The sequence below is a fragment of the Monomorium pharaonis genome, chromosome 4 (genome assembly GCF_013373865.1).
Source record: "Monomorium pharaonis isolate MP-MQ-018 chromosome 4, ASM1337386v2, whole genome shotgun sequence".
NCBI classification, from domain to species: Eukaryota; Metazoa; Arthropoda; class Insecta; order Hymenoptera; family Formicidae; genus Monomorium; species Monomorium pharaonis.
In genome coordinates, this window is record NC_050470.1 from 5956939 (window position 1) to 5977658 (window position 20720).

At 30.0% G+C, this 20720-nt stretch overlaps 3 protein-coding genes across 14 annotated transcripts in view; 2 read left to right on the forward strand and 1 right to left on the reverse strand.

Moving 5' to 3' along the window:
• Positions 1 to 857: 857 nt before the first annotated feature.
• On the forward strand, positions 858 to 9769 carry LOC105829582 (facilitated trehalose transporter Tret1-2 homolog). Its single transcript, XM_012668568.3, is given in 7 exon segments — positions 858 to 972; positions 975 to 1088; positions 4685 to 4874; positions 5195 to 5366; positions 5943 to 6215; positions 7013 to 7321; positions 7781 to 9769. Coding segments are annotated over 7 exon segments (1620 nt in total). The 3' UTR covers positions 8228 to 9769.
• A 154-nt stretch (positions 9770 to 9923) lies between these two features.
• LOC105829576 (26S proteasome non-ATPase regulatory subunit 2) lies at positions 9924 to 17096 on the forward strand. The gene is made up of 15 exons (XM_028189115.2): positions 9924 to 10482; positions 10648 to 10992; positions 11370 to 11546; positions 11916 to 12102; positions 12474 to 12770; positions 13035 to 13117; positions 13291 to 13526; positions 13819 to 13957; positions 14072 to 14192; positions 14291 to 14487; positions 14786 to 14876; positions 15170 to 15457; positions 15966 to 16160; positions 16365 to 16559; positions 16625 to 17096. Exons 1-15 carry the CDS (start codon positions 10370 to 10372, stop codon positions 16640 to 16642), a joined length of 2682 nt encoding a protein of 893 aa, XP_028044916.1. The 5' UTR covers positions 9924 to 10369; the 3' UTR covers positions 16643 to 17096.
• Positions 16846 to 20720, reverse strand: part of LOC105829589 (actin-binding LIM protein 2) — a 29900-nt gene continuing 26025 nt past the window's right edge. For 10 of the 12 annotated variants that reach the window (XM_012668613.3, XM_012668581.3, XM_012668589.3 and 7 more), the window contains 2 exons: positions 19907 to 20110; positions 16846 to 19695 (listed from right to left, as the gene is read on the reverse strand). In XM_012668613.3, coding sequence (XP_012524067.1) covers positions 19582 to 19695; positions 19907 to 20110 — 318 coding nt within the window. In that variant the 3' untranslated portion in view covers positions 16846 to 19581. Of the gene's footprint in view, positions 19696 to 19906; positions 20111 to 20720 lie in introns of those variants that run through there. The other 2 variants (XM_012668633.3, XM_012668639.3) reach the window with 1 other exon arrangement.

Here is a 20720-nt window from a genome sequence, read left to right on the forward strand (position 1 = left end):
ATAATTAACAATATTTATATATAATATTCTTTTTACCTTTCTTATGCACTAAAACAAATTTTGATGAATGGCATATCAAATTAAAAAATGACAATTTTTTTAAAGACAATATATCTGCTGCCTCAAATATTTCTAGCTTTGTTATATATACTTTAACGCATAATAATCTATTTTTATATATATAATTATTATCTGCAATTATAAATTAATTATATGTATATAATAATTAATAAAATAATGTATATAGAATTACTGTGTATTGTATGTGTATACCACTAGTCAATAAAATCATTAATAAAATAAAAAGTGATATTTTTTAAAATCTATAAAAATTAGATCAGAAAAATATTAATTAATTTGCAATTTATTATTTTAAAATCTTATTATTTTAATAATTTTCTTAAATTGTCACTAAATAACTGTCCAGCAATTAATGGAGTGATTCTATTTGTTGTAATTTTTATAAAAAACAAGATACAACAAAAAATTTATTTTCTTTTAATTTACCTCAAAATTATTAATTTTACTAATTTTAATTAAAATTACTATATTTTTAAGATTAATCAGAAGAAAAAAGGCGAGAAAACCGAAACAATATTCTCAACAAATACTGACCGACATGACATGTTTCACAACATAAGATAGGTGGGATTGATACAGAAATACGTATACATTAATCAGTACCGCAAAACCAAACACGGGATAGAAAAGTATTTTGCTTGATATTACCGCATCGGTCGTCATATCCGTACCATCGAGATTATGATTTTACGCGATAAATGATAAGAGAAAGAAGTAGAAGAGAAATGTAGTGACAGATCAGAGAAAGCCGAACGAGAAAGTGAGACAGAGAGAAAATGATCCCCACTCCTGACAACGAAGAGGTAGAAGGGCATTCTTATAAAGACTATATCCATAGTCTTAGGTTAGTGAGTTTGGTTTCGGTGATGTGTGATGCACCTTCGGCCAGGGATTGATAGATTTAAATATACACGGCAAGACATTATTGCGCACCGTTGGTAATTGTTACTTAATAAACATGACAAAAGCAGGTTCCAAGCACGTACAGTTTCTGGCCGCCGCGACAGGTTAGTCCTCATCCATCAATAAAGGATTAAATCCTAGAAGAAAAGGAGTAGAATCAAATTAATTTATAAAAAGATATTTTTTAACGAGCTTTGAGTTTCTTAGAGTCTATTTCTTTTGTTCAAAACAATTCAACTTTATTAATTATAAAAATTAAAAGCATTTTTTTAATTATTTCAAATTATCTATTTGCTAAATGAGATAAGTATAAGTTAGTGGACTTTTTTTACTAATATATTAACTTAATTTATGTAAAAATGTCACGTATTTTCATTATTTTCCTATTATCTTTCCACGCGTCAAATGTAATTATTTCAAAGTTCAAAAAAACAGCTTTAATTGTTTGATAAATGATATTTTTATTTCTATTTCTATGTAAAAAAGATAGATTATTAATTATAAAACCTAAATTTCTATATTATTTATTTACAATTCTAACTTTACAACTCTAATAACTTTTAATTTTACAACCTACTATAATCTCAGTTTTCTATATTTTTATTCTTAATTCTTGTTTATATTGCACTAAATCTTAATCTAAATCTTAAAATTATACGGAAAAAATAATTTTGCTAAAGTTTCTAAAAATTTAGCTAGATATAAATCTGAAAATAATTTTGTTGGATCGTCAACATAGATAAGGCTTCGTGTGAGAATCATCAGTTTATTATTATTATTATCATTACTATCAATATAATAAAATACATATATATGTGTAAAATGCCCGAACATGATGAATAGTAAGGAACTTCATGACATTCGTGAGACAAGCAGATTGACAGTTCAACAAAATTATTTTTATATTTGTATCTATATATACAAGTACACTACAACTATATATAGATTTGTAACGTAATCTAAAATTACAAGATAAATATTATCGCATTTAACAATTAATTTAATTAAAAACGATAAGAGAAACGTCAAATCATTCGATAATTGCATGGTCATAACTGTATACCATAATCGATGATATGGTTGCAAAAGAACAATTATCAATGATTTTTATAATCGAAAATCAAACATCACGTGCCAAACTATCCCCTCTTCACGTTACCTCGTAGTGTAATCATGCTTTACACTGCAAAGCGATATCTTTGCGCGTGTATCTGTATATAGATCTATATATTTGCGTTAACATTTGGCATGAATTTATTGCGCCATGATAATCGCTATCACTATATGTGAAGTGCAGTCAGATAGAATAATTTACTAATCTCAACTAGTCAATCAAAACTAATAACTCGACAATTGCATACTATTGTGCAAGAAGAAGCTAACAGGAAATGTAGTGATAACCCTCATTTAAGATTATTATATATCTCTGCAAAAGATCCCATTTTCTTCGTATTTTACTTGCAAAAAGGAACATTAGAGTGAGGCCTTAGAGATCCTAAAATGCGCATAAATTGACTGTGCATTTTTCAGAGAATACGTCTTATAAAACGTTTAAAATTCTTAAGACTTAAAAAGAATTTACTGTCAGAAAAACATTTTTATAATATCTTTAACACATTTTGTATCTGAATTTATGACACCTTTGAACATTGTTTTATAACTTTAAAATGTTTTTTAGATATAAGTGTTATCCGGATTGTGTTAAAATATAATTGAACAATCCCACGTTAAATCATTTGAAAACAGTTATAATTTTCTCAATAAATATGATTCATGTTCTAATGTTTTTGCTTGCAAGTAAATATTTTAGCCATCCGACATTAATTAATATGATCGTAATTTAATTCATTATTATAAACACGACATTATTATAAACACAACTTTTACTTACCTTACTGTAAGGTAAGTAAAAGTAATACAATACAGTTGTTTTTTTTACAATTCTGTGTGCTTTTGCATATAATGTTAATGATCGTCTAGATCCCACAAGCCGTATGCCACAAGAAATGTAAATGCTTTATAATCGCGTTTATACTAATTATTACGTTTGTAATTTTAATATTTTTTAATAATTTCCAATAACAAGGAACGCTAATAAAACTGGATAAAATAGAAACTTGTTGCTTTTCATGTGACAGATTTGTTGTTGTCAAGCTCCACCAAGAATATCTCTTTCCATAAAAATGCTGCAGAAAATAATTTTTACAATGCTCTGTGTATTGTAAAAATTCGATATTTTCTGCAATTGTCAGTCTATTGCATTAATTATTTTTTACAACACTCTGTGTATTGTAAAAATTCGATATTTTCTGCAATTGTCCGCCTATTGCAGAAAATAACTTTTACAATGCTCTGTGTATTGTAAAAATTCGATATTTTCTGCAATTGTCAGCCTATTGCAGAAAATAATTTTTACAATGCTCTGTGTATTGTAAAAATTCGATATTTTCTGCAATTGTCAGCCTATTGCAGAAAATAATTTTTACAATGCTCTGTGTATTGTAAAAATTCGATATTTTCTGCAATTGTCAGCCTATTGCAGAAAATAATTTTTACAATGCTCTGTGTATTGTAAAAATTCGATATTTTCTGCAACACTCTGTGTATTGTAAAAATTCGATATTTTCTGCAATTGTCAGCCTATTGCAGAAAATAATTTTTACAATGCTCTGTGTATTGTAAAAAATCGATATTTTCTGCAATTGTCAGCCTATTGCAGAAAATAATTTTTACAATGCTCTGTGTATTGTAAAAATTCGATATTTTCTGCAACACTCTGTGTATTGTAAAAATTCGATATTTTCTGCAATTGTCAGCCTATTGCAGAAAATAATTTTTACACACATAAATACATACACTTGGCGCCTTTTTTTTACTTTTTTTTAAAAAAGGTAATTTAGTTCGGATTGAAGAATTACGTAAATGCAATATTTCCGCGGCGCATATCGTTAAAACAATCGCTTCATCTATTTTTTTGTATAAACCTTGTAACAAAATCATAATTTAATTGACAAACGCGTATTTCAATTTATCCTTGTATCGAGGCATCGCGTTATCTTTCTCTTATTATTCGTGATCACATTTTGTATTAATACAAAAATATCGTCAAATAATAATGTGCTATTTGTAAACACGAAGAATTTTTCCGAGTATACAAATGTAAATTCGTCTCTTCTACCTGATACAAAGCATAAATTGAAATGTCACGTTTAATAAAAGAAATAATAGAATATTGTTAGATGATATTCTGATTATACTTACTAATTGTATATTGATATAACTGGTATATTGGTATACTGATTATAAGTATAAACTCACAACATGAAATACGTATAAATGTTCCTTATCATACGAACTTTATAAAATAAAAATTTATTGCTCAATTTTGCAAATATGCAATGGAATAAAATCGATAATATTTTTTTATCAAAATCTTGTGAGTTAGAAAGTTTGTCCAGTCTGGACATTTTTTGTCCGCTGCAGTTTACATCTATATTTTTTAAACTTTAAACGTGCACCAATCATTGCTCCGGAAGCACAGGCATTGAACTCTCACCACGTTTCCTGAAATATGCAATTATTTTAATCTTTAGCACTTATATTATCTTAATATGTTTAAAATTATCTTATCTCTGAGTACAGTTTTAAAATGTATCGTGAAATTTTTTATTTTACATCTTGGAATTTTGTACAACCACAGCTGGTTTATCTGCATTCGCGGTTGGTTCCACGGGAGGATGGACGAGTCCGGTCGTTGCTAACTTGGAGAAGGGTGATGGTTATGGACCTTTCGGGTCGCCGATCACCAGCGAGCAGAGTTCTTGGATAGGATCTCTATTGGCCATCGGTGCTATTCCTGGCAGTTTCATAGCAGGATATCTCGGAGAAAAGTAGTGTACAAATTATCTGTTTAATCTTACAAGTTTTTCAAGCAATTTAATAATACGTTTTACTTTTCAAGACTACAAATTGACAATTAGAGAATAGAGTTAACCAGATGGGCAAACTAATCATATTTGTCATTTTGATGTTAAAGTTAAAATAATAATAGACTTCAAGTTTTTCGATTATTTGACCTTTTGGATTGTTAAAATGACGACAAGTAATGACAGCTTGTTGAGAATCTTTGAGAAGAAATAAAACCCGATCAGATTCAAATATTTTGTAACTAAGCTAAAGACGCAAAATATTTTTTTTCAAATTTCTACAGATTTGGCCGTAAAAGAACCTTGCTATTTTGTGCAGTGCCGTTTTTAATTGGGTGGATACTTGTCGGCACTGCAAGTAACATTATTCAGCTTTATGTCGCACGATTTATATTTGGAATGGCTCAAAGTATCTCATTTACAATACTTCCGATGTATTGTGGTGAAATTGCTGAGGTAAGTTTATTTTGCTTATAAGAATGATATAATCAAATTTATACACAGAATTTTTCCGTTTTTTTTCTATTTTTCGTTTAATAAATAATTAATTAACAAAGGAGAGTTGCTAATACCAATATCTTTTAAACTGTATTCTAAGGCCCACACTCATTTTAGTTATATTACAAAAAACATTAATAATTAAACAAAACAATATTATAAAAACTGCTACATGTTTTCTAAAATAAAACAAGTCCTAAGTTTTATTTTTTAAACTTTATTTTTAGCTTTTTTAAAAATATAATTTAAAAACAAAATATGTTACAGTATTGTGGTAACCTTCCTTTACTTTAATTTAATATATATAATTTTTATACTAATTATTTATTTATTAAGTTATTTTATTTATAACATAACATTTTTTGGGTAAATTTTCTAAATTAAAAAAAAATTTATTTTACTTCTCAAGATTTATAATTGGAATAAATAAAATTACTTTATTATTATTCTTGTATCGTTTTTTAATGTTTAAAAATTATTGAATTGTTTATTATGTAATAATAAACTTACATTATTATTGTTACATTTTTTCAGACTTCTATCAGAGGAATGTTAGGTTCTTTTCTTCAGCTTTATATCACAATTGGTATGTTATATTCTTATGCTATTGGACCGTATGTTAGCTACACGGTCTTTTGGATTCTCTGCGGCATTGTGCCGATAGTTTTCTTCATCTGCTTCATGACAATGCCAGAGTCTCCATACTTTCTTCTCAGCAAGGGTCACAGAGACGAGGCGATTGCATCTCTAGTAAAGCTTCGAAGCAAATCTGAAGCGGCTGTCCAGAAAGAACTCGACGAAATACAAGTAAGTTAGCAATTTCCCCTTATAAAATTATATCTCTAAAAAAGATCCCAGAATCTTAAAATTTTTGTATTCAACAATCGAAGATTAGTTGACTTTTGATTAATTCTTTGTTAAGAAATTTACAAATCGCCAAAATTCAACTTTATAAGAAACTTAATTTTTAAGATTTTTATTAAAAAATGTTTTTTCCTGACAATCTATCAAGAAAACATACTGTCGGTATAAATTGTTTCAATAAAAATTGCTAATTTCATTCGCGAACGTTTATGGTTTCGTTGATTTCTCGACAAATCGCTCGAGGAATAAGACAATCGCTAATGCTACCTGCATTGTTAGGTACTCAATCATTGCCAAGTGCATCTCCGAATATATATTGCCAGTCAGATTGCGTTAAACGAGATAAGGACTATTCCTTAATCCTAAACGATAATGGTCAAGGGAAAATTATGACCAGCAAAAACATTTCTTCCTACAATGCAGAATCTCGCGAAACCGCCAGGTGCCTTTCAATCGTATGGCTATTAAACAAGAAGCTCTGCATCAGTGTTGAAACAGACGCAAAATATAATATAATTACAAAAATAATTAACGTTAAAAATATTGAGAAATTAGAAATTTATAAGTTGTAAGTGGACAGCAAATATTTATTGTTAATTAAAACTTTGTCTTCTAGTGATCAACTTGCTCTTTTTATTATTTTATTGTTTCATTTTTTCAATATTCTGGGCAATTTCTTACAATTTTTTTTTTATAGTTTAGTTAATCTCGTTTAATATGTGTGACTTTCAATTTTTCAGATGACACTCGACGAGGCTTATAAGAATCAAGTTAGCATCTCAATTCTGTTCAAAGTAAAGGCGAACTTAAAGGCGCTGACCTACGCATGTGCTTTAATTTTCTTTCAGCAGTTGAGTGGTATTGCCCTAGTACTAATGTATATGCACAGTATCTTTTTAGCTGCTGGAGGTAATGTTCCTAGTGAACAAGCGTCGATTATCATCGCAATTGTGCATGTATTAGCATCAGCGGTAACATCTGTAATTGTTGACTGGTCAGGTAGAAGAATACTTCTCATTTTCTCCGGCATCGGCGAGACAATCAGTTTAGTAAGTCTCTATTTTTAAATTTAATCTAAAATTAATAAACTATCTATCTATTACAAAAAATTTTTAAAAGTTTTTTAAAAAGTAGTTTAATTTGATTTTGGAATATAACTTAATTTAATAATGAGAAATCAAATTCTTCTTTGACTTTGATATGTGTTGACTTATGTACTTTTACAAAAATAATTACTAATAACATTAAAACTTTATATATATATGTATATATATCTAAGCTATATAAAAAATAATTTAAATACGCATTCGCCAACTCCCTCCTACAAAAATATTGGATATTAAATTGGCACAATTACATTAAATTATTATATTAAATTATTGTATAAAAACTTAATACAAAAACGTTAACAAAGACTAATTTTAACATAAAAACAAAATGTTTTCAATCTGTGCCTTTTACTTCAGAACTTTTACGTGCTTGTCATGTAACCGAACATTTGTTTGCAGTGTGCTCTGGGTTTATACTTCTACTTGAAAGACGCACAGCATGCAGATGACACAATAGAGCAGATATCCTGGTTGCCGGTAGTCGCGCTCGTCATCTTCATCGCCACGTACTGTTTAGGCTGGGGCCCGGTTGTATGGGCAATGATGGGCGAATTGTTCGCTTCGAACGTCAAGACTAAGGCTTCTGCTATAACAGTTTCCTTCTGTTGGTTCCTGGGCTTCCTTATCACCAAGTTTTCTACCAACATTGACGAAGCGTTCGGCAAATACGTGATGTTTTGGACGTGCGGAGTATTTTGTTTTCTCAGTATCTTTTTCACGATATTCATCCTGCCCGAAACAAAAGGCAAGACTCTTCAGCAAATTCAGGACGAACTTAGTGGAGTGACTTTGACTACAGATGTCGAGAACAGGCCCTGTATAAAACGTCAGATTGAAAAGTATTAAAAAATTTGACATTCTGTCAAAAAGCAGAATTCAGAAGAATTCAGAAGTTATTCAAAAGATAATATTCAATTAAATATCTTCTGAATATCGTCTGAATTCTTTGCATTCAATCGCAATAAGAAACATTCAAATAAATACAAACCTTCGCATTAAAAAAGATTCACTCTTTCTGCTAATTGTTATCGGATTCAGAGGCATACAAAATTTCATGGTTCTATTTTCAATATCGTACTGAAAAGTATTGGCCACGATCCAATCCGAGATTTTTGCAAAGCAGAATACACGATAAAATCTTGTGAATGCGAAACACTATTTTTGAATAAGACATTTTATGCAGAGAAACGAAGAAGTGGAGGAGTACATGAAAAAGAAGTGTTTACTTAGAATTTTACTGCATGCAGGAATAACTTTTTCTACATAAACTATAAATATTTAATTGTCTTTCAAATATTCTTACATAAAACCTAACATGGCATAATTGCAATTGTTTGTTTATATATAATAAACGTCATGCACATTCATAAATTCGCTCGGATTTATAATACTATTTTGACACAAAAAAATTAATTTTGCAATGTATTCCTCGTTCACGGATGAAAAACTAGTCATTTTATATATTTGCATAAAAAAATAATTAATGACGACGCTAAAGATACCAATGTCTAAAAAAAATTTTATATTGACAATTGATGAAATTGGAAATTGTTAATATTATTAATAAATGCGTTAAAGATGTCAAAAAGGTGCAAAAAAGAAGTACAAGACAATATTATTATTTTTAATATTAGACAATATTGTTAATTAAATATTGACAGTAAAGGCGTCGTTGGTATATTTAATTATTTATAAAACATAATTATTATATTATTTTATATAATTTTATTTTTATATAACATAAACCATTATATGATAATTAAACAAAAGTGGTTTAGAAATAAAATTCGAACACTGTGCTATTAGTTGTGATTCAGGTTAATTTTCTAAATTATATTATTTATTAGTAATATTGTATATATTATTTTTTAAATATTATTTGTGTTTCTTATTTTTATATTATTATATTTTAATTAAGTAGTAAGTACTACATTTAAATGTGATATACATTTTGTTTTATTAATACAATAACTTATAAAAAAATATAACAAATATTTTAATTTAATATTACTTAAATATATTATTAAAAATTGAAACAAAATATTTTATAAAAAATAATTCCACATCTATTTTTGTAATATTGCTGCAAAATTTATTTTAGTAAACAAAATTATAAAATTGTAATTATATGAAAGTGATTCTATTGGTAAATACACGTTGCAGATTGCATGTTAATCAACAAATAAGATTTTAATAAATAATTTATAATTTACATAGTCATATTAGAAAAATAGAAGGAAAGGAAATTTATCATTGATTGTTTGTCATAAAATTGCAACTTATTAATTAATTTTCTTTCCTTCCATTTTTCCAAATCAATTTCACTGACAATTATTTTTTATGGGTGTTAATATACTCTGTAAAATATCAATAAAGAATAAAAATTAATTTTATTACAATAAACATTTGTTTGAAAAATATTTTGTTTTCTTCATTTTAGAATCGACCCCAAGATCAGATTTCTATAAATAATAATTATAACTCATTTTATATTTATATATAAGTTACGAGCAGATTTGTGGTTCAAACATCTTAATTTTTTATTCGTGTCGCAATTATTACAACAAATATGTCATAAATAAAGAAGTAATTTTCAGAATCCATTTATTGGATCATATTACGTCTCGAAACTAGATTTATCCTTGAGCAGAAATGCAACTATGAATACAAGCTTTAAATAAATAATCGTTGCCACATATGTTATTGGTTTCCGGAAAATAACAAAACAAAAGCTGTTCGCTGCATATGACGGGTAGAAAAATTTATTTGACAACATATTAATTAAAGCTTTGAATCGTTCAACGTACGTTCAACGTTATTGAATCGTAACAAAATATATAGTAACAAGAATACTTTTTAAATACGATGAATAAACGCAATCAAGATAAAGAAAGTGATATGGTATGGCATATAAACATGAACTACAAAATTGCAAAATCTATTAAAACGTCAATTTAAAAAAATATAAATTAACTTAAATGTCAATCAATGTTTATTATTATGTACCAACATTTTACTTCATTTTTCGATATAAAGAATGAAGAAGATAAGAGATTACAGGAAGAATTGCTACAAGCAGTCGACGTATTAAAAGTAAATAAATTTTGGTAATTCCATGCCTTCTATACTCAAAAAAACCAAATCATTGAAAAATGGCTTAAGAATTTATTTTTTATCTTCTGATAATTTAAAGAACTTATCTTTCTCAAAGGAAAATTGGATTGCTTATGCTGCATGTAAATTTGCCATCAGGGTAAAGATGAGACAGCTATGTTACTGTCGTTAAATCACCTGAGAATGCTGATACGTACGTCCACAACTTCGATGACTTCCGTTCCAAAACCTCTCAAATACTTGAGAAACTTTTATCCGACTTTGCGGGGCATATATGGAGGACTCAAGAGGGAAGAGGCAAAAATACGCTTTGCAGAAATGTTAAGTGTACTCGCTCTCGCTGGAGCTACTCCGGGATCCAGAGACTGTCTGGATTTTTGTATTAAAGGAGCTGTGGATAATCCTGGAGAATGGGGCCACGAATACGTGAGACAACTCGAGACAGAGATCGTTGATGAATGGACGAATGCGCCGATTAAGGAAGAGCTTGAAATTAAGTAAAATATAAATTATTAATTTAAAAAATCAATGACATTAATAAATATAAACGTTTTATAATAACATGATTTTATAATAAACATAAACATTTTATAATATTTTGTCGCAAACTTAGATAACATTTCAGTTTATTTGTTCCTAATAATCAGTCATATGCAGAGTATAAACAAAATGATGTGAACACTTAAAAAATACTTATTTTAATATAAGATTAGTCTACTATTTATCTTTGATTCTTATTCAAAATATCTTACAATACTTAAATAGTCATCAATAAAATGTTATCGTGTGAAGAAGAATACTATTCTTCATCAAGAAAGAATAAAAACAACGTAAAATAATTTACTTTAAATAATAGTATAATTTCTCGTATTAGAAAGCGCCTTACGCCGTTAATCAAAAGCATCCTTGCATTTGATATGAGACACAATGCGGAAATACAAGCGTGCGATTTGTGCTTGGAGATTGATGAGCTGAATTTTCTCGAAGAATATTTGGAGCCTACAAACTTTGCACGAGTGTGTCACTATTTAATTAGCTGCGCAGCCTACAGGTAATACAACTAGACGATATTTGCTGTAATTAAAAACACACACACGCACAAATTTGAGAAATAGATTTGTAAAATTATTATGTGTAAATATTATAAATTTATAAATATATTTAATAAAAAAATTAAAAAGTAGAAAGAATAAAGTAAAACAATAAAGTGAAAAATAATAAAATTACTTCTGCTCTCCTCCTTTCTTATATCTCTTAAAGCTACATTGGTCGCAAATGTTTACCGCTTAAAAAAATGGGTTACAATCTACATAAAAAGTTTGGAAAATTCTGTGTTACACTTTCAATAAACGATGTAATCCACTTTGTGTGTTTGCATCGTTGATTTATTACTGTTAAATTGTACGTACGTGTTTTTCAGCGAGGATATGGAAAGAAGACAGATATTAGAATTTGCAACGGAGCAATATCTGAAGTTTAACGAGTATACAAGAGCAATTTTGGTAGCGCTGCAACTTGCAAATTCGGAACTTGTTTTCAAGTGCTTCACCGCTTGCCCCGACTCTTTGACGAGAAGTCAACTGGCCTTTATCCTCGCCCGTCTGCAAGTAATTCCTTGCATAATATCTGCATAGCATTTTCACAATAGAGAAGCAAAGCAACGCGTACAAGTCAATGTTAAGAGTATTCTGAAATTTACAACCTAACTAATTTTACAAGAATATGTAAATATAATCCAAATAAATTAAATAGTACACAGTCATATAATTTACAAAGATATCAGATTCTTTCTTTTAATCTAATAACGACTGCATCTTTTAATTGCTTTTTGCAAGATATTAAAACGAACAGAGTCAAGTAAAAAAGAAATAAAATCGCACAATTGTAGAGCCAACTTTTTTATTTCGAAGATTAGAAGAAATTTATACAACTTTGCAAAATAAATTTACAATAAAATATTGTCCTATTTTTCAAATAGGATCAACCTCTGAGAACGGAGTATCATGGAGACGACGCCAAAGATATCGAAGCGATTCTCAGCAATGGCCACGTGAATACCCACTTTCAAATTCTTGCTAGAGAACTTGACATACTTGAGCCAAAACTCCCGGAAGATATTTACAAAAGCTGGCTCCTAGGTGGATTTAAACAAATAGAGCACGATTCGGCTAGGGCGAATTTAGCGGCGAGCTTCGTTTCCGGTTTCATGCATGCGGGTTTCGGCCAAGACAAGCTAATGGCAAACACGTCGGACTGTTGGGTGTATAAAAATAAGGTTTAATTCTTCCTCCCATAATTTGCGAAGATTATCTTAATTAACTGTTTCAAATTATAATATCAAATAATTATATATTTAGCTTTTATATTTTGTATAATATGAAATTAAACTATTATTCATCACTTTATAAGATAAAAAATTGAGATATATATCTGAATATTAAATATATCTTCTGATTAGTTAAACAGAATTATTTATCAATGGAGCACCGAATATTGTCATGATGAAATCACTATAAAATAAAAACATGCGGTGTTTCAGGAACACGGAATGTTGTCAGCAACCGCTTCTCTAGGCCTGATACACATGTGGGACGTCGACGGCGGATTAATTCCTATTGACAAGTTCGTATACATTTCAAATAAGAAAACGCGAGTTAAAAATATTACTTGGGAAAAAAGATATAATAAGATAATAATAAATTATTACTATAGAACTGAGAAAGACCTGTGATTAATTTACCTTTTTAATTTTGCTTATTGATGGCTCTGTTCACCACTTAGGTATTTTTATTTAGGTATCTTTACACGAACGAAGACTACGTGAAATCTGGCGCCTTGCTAGCGATCGGACTGGTGAATTGCGGAATTCGTAATGAATGTGACCCGGCTTTGGCGCTTCTCAGTGAATACGTTAAGTCGAGCAGCCAGATCCTTCGCATAGGAGCCATCATGGGATTAGCTCTGGCTTATGCCGGTTCCAGAAGAAAAGACGTCACTGAACTTCTTTCAGGAGCTTTAGCCGATGAACAAAGTAAGAATTGTTAAAGACATGTATATTATAATAATATTATATTTGGTGTATATAATCTTAATCTTCTTATTTCAAATATTTCACTCATAAATAAAGTAAGCAATTAACTCTTTTTTCGATGATAAAAATTAAATCTAAAAAAATTTAAGATAATTTAAATATCTTAAATTATATAATTTATTTTTTGTCATATTTATTTTAAATTTATATAATTTTTTATTTTTAAATTAAAATTCTTTGCTAAACAAAAGACAAAAAATAATTAAATGCCATATCACTATAAATTTTTAAGATAATATTCAAGTGTTGTCGCTGATTGCCATCTCCTTGGGCCTTGTGAATGTTGGTTCAGGGGACTCCGATGTATCTTCAGCTATCCTGTTGAAATTATTGGGATTATCTATGAAGGAACTCGTTATCACGCATTCTAGGTGCCGCATAATATAATTATGTTATATTTATAGATAATATAAAAAGTAATTGTTATCTACAATATTATATGCGTGAGTGTATATACAGGAATATATATTTTTTTTTTCATACAGATTTCTATCATTAGCCTTGGGAATGATTTATATGGGAACCCGGGATGCCATAGAAACGCCATCCGCGGCACTCGAAGCTTTGCCAGAACCGTACAACTTTGCTTCACAAACTATGTTACAAGTAAAACTGCAAAAGTCTCTGTTAAAACTGCATAACTTTCTCAAAAAGTATTTCATAAAAGTTCATGTAATCGAATCTGATAAAAACAAATCTGTTAGATTTGTGCGTACGCAGGAACCGGCGACGTATTAATAGTACAAGAATTATTAAGGATTTGCTCGGAAGTAATCGAAGAAATAACAAGCATAAAAACGACACCTCAGAGTACTCCGATACCAAGTTGCTGTGACCAAACAAGATTACAAAAGTTAGAAAAGAATAAAAAAAACGACAGCCAATCTGAGGAATCTGTGAAGTAAGTGTTAAGTAATAAAAGTAAAGAGATATATAATATACATATGTGTATATATGTATATATGTATATAATGTTAAATAAGCTATTATAATAAATAATATTATAAATAGAACATAATATTATAATAAATAATAAATGTACTATAGAACATAAAAATAAATAAATAACGTAAATTTTTAAATGTAGTTTAAAGAAAAAAATTAATTTTTTTGTTGAATATATTTCTGCACATTTAATTAATTTATGCCACCTAATTAATTTATGACCAAAATGCTAATCAATGACCTATTAATTTCAGGGATATTGGAACTGCGCAAGCTATAGCATCCCTTGGAGTAGGTGTAGTTGGACTCGGGGAGGGAAAAGAAAACTCAAGAATCTTTGGTCAGGTGAGAAAATAAATCTTCGCATGACTTCTCAATGAATCACAATGAATATTTATGGGGACGCTTTTATCTAAGACTGGAGGGAGGAGACAAAGAAACATTTAAATACCAATTCATCTTAATTAACATTTATGAGTTCCTATAGTTCATTCATACAACTGCGATTTAATTCTGTCTGTTTCTTTTTGTAATAGAACCGAAAAGGAAGAGTCAGTTAAAAGTATAGTTGACTTTAACTATAGTGAGAACGGTTCTTGTATAATTCTCGCTATGATTACGATGTTTAACAAATGTAGGTCGGAAGATACGGTCCAACACCAGCGCGACGCGCTATGCCCCTCGCATTGGCATTATCCTCTCTGTCAAATGCCGACCCAGCAATCTTGGACGTATTGAATAAGTACAGCCACGACCAAGATGCCGATGTCGCTCTGAATGCGATCTTCGCTCTCGGGTTAGTAGGTGCTGGAACCAATAATGCACGATTAGCGACGATGTTGAGACAACTGGCAGCTTATCACGCGAAAAATCCATCTCATCTGTTCCTCGTGCGCATTTCTCAGGGTTTGGTGCACCTGGGCAAGGTAAAGATCTAAATAAAGTCAGGGTGATAAGTTCGGCTATCATATTAAACGTTTAAATAGAAACAGATTAAGATCACTAAATTAAAACTAATATATAAAATTTAATGATCATTGTCTCATATATAAGCAAAAATGGTTCTTTAAAAAATTTAATCTTAAACAAATAATATGCTTACATAAAAATTAGGTTCAATTCTGTTCGAGAACTTTTTTTCATTAGTCTTTCGATTTAAACAGATTGTCTTTGTTAAAAATATATTTTGCTGAAATTTAACATTATCAAATATATTTAAAGATTTTATATATAATCTTGCTTGTATAAGACACAATAAATAGAATATTAGTTTTAATTTGATACTAATTATTTTTCTGTGCAGTAAATAAATAAATAATAAGATATTAATAAAGAAACAATTGCTCTGACAAATCAGTTCAGCTTTTTTTATACAGAAGAAAAGCTTATTGATTTTTTCGATTGTATTTTTATGTATTAAATTTTCTTCTTCAGGGTACTTTGTCTTTATCGCCTTTACGATACGCTTCGAAAGTTTTAGACTACACTGCTCTGGCTGGTTTGATGGTTGTCCTCGTTGCGTGTTTAGATTGCAGAAATCTTATATTATCTCAGTCTCATTATTTAATATACTGCTTGGCGATTGCAATGGAGCCAAGATGGTTAGTTACCGTAGATGAAAATCTTAAGGTGCGCAAAATTAAAAATTAACTATAAGATCTTATATAATTCGTTCTAATAATTATATATGTAAAATTATTTTTACAATTATATATATAAAATGTATATAGATATTTTAGGTATAATTTTTTTTTAGTTTAGATATTTTAATTATAATTTATTTTTATAAAAAATATATAAATATATTAAGCATTAAAAAAAAATTCTTTACAGAACCTACCAGTGTCGGTGAGAGTCGGTCAAAGCGTGGACATTGTAGGGAAAGCAGGTAATCCGAAATCCATTGTCGGTGGTCATGTACAAACTACACCAGTCTTACTGTGCGCGAACGAAAAGGCGGAATTAGTATCGGACCAATATGAGCCGCTTTCCAGTATACTGGAAGGTTTCGTGATCCTTCGTGAGAAAGTAATTTCGCATTAATCTTGCACCCTGTTCTTCTATCCCTGATTTAACGTATAAATTTTCTACAGCATGCTGCAACGAGTTAAAAACATTCCAGTTTGATATTTTGCAATGGTTTCTTTAAACATCAGTCTTTCAGCCATTTTGACGAATTACTTTTCTCGGAAAACGACACCAATAAACATCCATGAGTAAACAAGAAATGAAAGGACTTTTTCCAGATTTACAAAAAAATTGTGGGATATAAGTTATTTGCTAATTAATGCTACAAAGGTAATAACGTCGTAAGTTTTTTCGTATGTTTTGCATTTATTTAACTTTAGGGACTAGCGGAAGCAATGTGCTCTATACAACAGAAACATACATTGGTTCGCATTGCACAGTGGGAACAATAACGTTGCGCCATGATCAAGAGCGTCGTATACAAAAGCAATAGAATCCGACGTAAAATTTAGTTATGATAAGGACAAAACAAAAAGGAATTATACACAAATGAGTTTTACGCGAGTAAAATATATCTGTAAGAAAAAAAGAAAAAAATGTTACAGTGGCGTTAATCTCAAATAACACATCGAAATAACAAAATAATCGATTGTGTTAGCGATCATGGAGCATGTTAAATTTTCTCCGTGAAACTGTTATCCAAGGCAACACAAAGATTTTAAAGACGCTCGAAAGATCATTATAAAAGAATCGTGGCATCAAAAGGGTCCAGGATGTGTTGTTTCAATAGGAACTGTAAGTCTTAGATCCCTCAGATTCTATTATAACATAAAAATAGTGACGAGTGATTGTAAAGTGCAGTTGTATATTTATTTCTATCAATACAGATTACCTGGAGGACAACGCATGACAATTCAGTAGAGTAGTGCAATTGGTTCCCGAATTTCGAATCTCATTGTCCCATATATGTATATGCCATGATATTGTAAAAGATCGTGAGTTTTATAGTGATATAGATTCGAACCAAGGTTCGTGACATTACTCACATTGTGACAAGAAAACCAATAAAAGTAGCTTTAATCTCGGTTTACCTTTCTTTTTGTTTTCTAGTTTTAAGAATAAGAAAACTAAGAATAAAAATTAACATTAATAGAAATGGATATACATACAACTGTGCTTTACAATACTTTACAACAATACTTACAACCACATTTACGCTATTATAGAATGGTCTTTATTCAAAGGGTGTAGAACGCTTTATAAGACTAACAATTCCTCTCTTCCTCGCATGAAATGTCCCACGATATTTATTTGTTAGGCACATGACTGAAAGAAAGGAGGAGGGGAGGACGAAATGTGTGGATAATAAAACGTAGCTGATTTGATAAAACGTCGCGTTGGTAATAAAGTAGTTCAGTTCGACTTCGTTCGAACGAAGCGTGTCAATCTTATTGCACGCATGCATATCCGAATATGTAGTAAACTCATCTAGATCTATAATAATCGTACGGCGTAACAGTCGAAATGTTAATACGTCGTGTATTTCTCATCTATATATGAAAATTCAACTTTTTTCGCATTTGCATAAATCGGCTCTATTCAACAGACGCATATACGCCCGATATCAGCTAACTATTACTTCGAAACTTTTTACTTCTGTGCAGGACCTAATTTAAGGGTGGAGGATAAATGTTGCGGTATCCATAAAATTAAAATTTTAATTAGCAATACTTATTGATGAAATTATCACATTATATTCTAAGAATAGCATAAAACAATTTTTCAAATATAATAAGATACACGATAAATAATTTATGCACTTCGTACAAAATACATATTTTTTTCTTAAAAAAATATAAATTTAAAAAATGTTCCGTTCGAAAGCCTTAAGCGCCTTTCTTTAGAAAATTCTGAAATTGTTACTTCTAAATAGATGAATATGGTTTGATAAATTAAAAAATTTACAAAATTTGTTTTATACCACTTCCAAAATATTGCAAAAATTTCTATAATTTTAATGTAATAATAAATGTGTAAATAATTAGTTAAAATGTGATAAAATATATTATATTATTGCTAAATCCACCACGGCTATAAATTTGGTCCTGATTTTCTTATTTATACTCTAATGTAGAGCGATCTCGAGTGATTATAGAAGTCTATCGCAATCCGCACCGCAGAGCGTTTCTTTAGTTCAATACGTCAAGGATAATCAAAAGGATAAAGATAAATTGATATCTTTTCACATAATGACATCGTATTTGCACATAAGCTATTTTATAAAATAATCCTTGTCGTAGAGAGTAAGTTAAAAAGTGATAAATCCCACGCAAATCGTCCGATTAATTAGTGCAATCGCACCATTCAGCAAGCTGGGCTCACCTACTCTTAACTTTTCATGTTGCACATAGTAAAATATAATAATATTAATAATATTAATAGTAGTTTAAAAATTAATAATGATAAATCCTACATAATAGCGTTTTTTCCTTGCATCATAATCTTCCACAATGTTAATATGTATGCGATTTAGCGAATACGCGGTTATGTACTTTAAAACTTCCTAACTGCTCCTTCACTTCTTCGACTTCTCGATTAACTTCTTATTTACAATAGCAAATTGTATTAAGAGTTTTAATCGCAATCTTTTCTATTTGATTATTTTCTCCCTTATACGTTAATATCAGCCGTCATTGCGTATTTGTCAACGTGTATGAGTGAAATCGAGTCACTTGTAAAGTTCCAAATAATTGGAACTCGAAAAACGACTACGTCGCTAAACAGATTGGATCATAGATAAAGCTGCCTGTGGATTCATTGTTGCGAGAAAAAAATTGACGACAAATGGCAGTGCTTCCGCATCATTATATTGTGTGTTTGTGTGCATATGCGTCTGCTTTGCGTGCGCCCCTATAGTCTAAAGGACTTTTATTTTTGCGAGCACACGGCAGATAATCGCAATAGTTGTCGAACACATTTTTTCCCCGCGATGCATCTACCCACAAAGTAGGAATGTACGGTCCGTACCGCAGTAACGCAATCGCGACACGACGCGATGTAAGCAAAATATGTGTGGCATGAATTAAAAGAGACGGGCACGTCTTTTGATTTCATTGCGACGCCACTGTGGCAGTCTATAGAATTCCGCTCGAGAGCATTGTAAAACAGCTTCGAATTCTGCGTCGGAGAGGTGTCGCTGAGAAAGAAAGAAATTTAAATTATTTTTACGTTATTGTAATTATCATATGACTATACCAATAAGGCTTAATAAATAACAACGAAAAGAGACAACAAAATATTCTTAATGCTAAGAAATTATTATATGACAATATGAAAATAACTCTGTATAATAATGTTGTAATTATTAATATAATAATAAATGTTTCACACTCGCAGCTAACACTCACCTCGAGATTGCAACGATCCACATCAGCTGGCAGCCTGTAGTTGGTAATAACGAGTAAATGGTAGGGATACAACTTGGGCGGTTCGGTTGGTGCGGCTCCCATGTCCGGCAAAGATCTCCTTACGTGATGACCTCCATGGCTCCCAACAACCGAACCTAGGCCACCCGTATACGTGGTGGACGATGGAAGAATCCCACCATCATTCTGCACCACAATCATACAAAATCATGAGCAACAGTAGTAATCAAACGCGAATAGTACGACAATGACATGGACGATGCGAGAAACATGTGAGGGGTTGCATTTGCATTCTCTGAATTCTCAAAAAAGCAAACTGAATTTGAATGAGGAAATAATCGTTAGATGAATTTTTTACAAAAAAAATAACCCGATTGTAAATAAATTTTAGCAATAACTCATAAAATGCAACCAAAATCTTTTCAAATTTCAACTGATGTTGTCATGCATCCCCTAAGAATATTTCGTGTCCACGCCTTAAATGGTAAACACATTTCTTTTCATACAAAATTGTTATATTCTCGCGCTGCATATTAATAAAATAATATAATTAAATAACAAATTTCTCTTATATACACGTACGAATTCGTATGACTCAATAGACCGCTTCAATATAAATTAATCCTCCCTCTTCCCCAAAATATAAATTAAAGTTTCAAATATTTTCATTTCTTAATTATTCTTAAGTATTTGGAGTACACTGATTTAATCAAGATAAATTAAAGCAATCATCCTACGTGCAAACACTTTAATTTCTTTTCAAAATTTACGCAATATATACAATTTTTTATTTCCA

Coding starts and splice junctions, on each gene's coding strand:
- LOC105829576 (XM_028189115.2), top strand. CDS start 10,370: ATGTTTATTATTATGTACCAACATTTTACTTCATTTTTCGATATAAAG. Junction 12,103..12,473: donor TTATCCTCGCCCGTCTGCAA/GTAATTCCTTGC, acceptor TTTTTCAAATAG/GATCAACCTCTGAGAACGGA. Junction 12,771..13,034: donor GTTGGGTGTATAAAAATAAG/GTTTAATTCTTC, acceptor GCGGTGTTTCAG/GAACACGGAATGTTGTCAGC.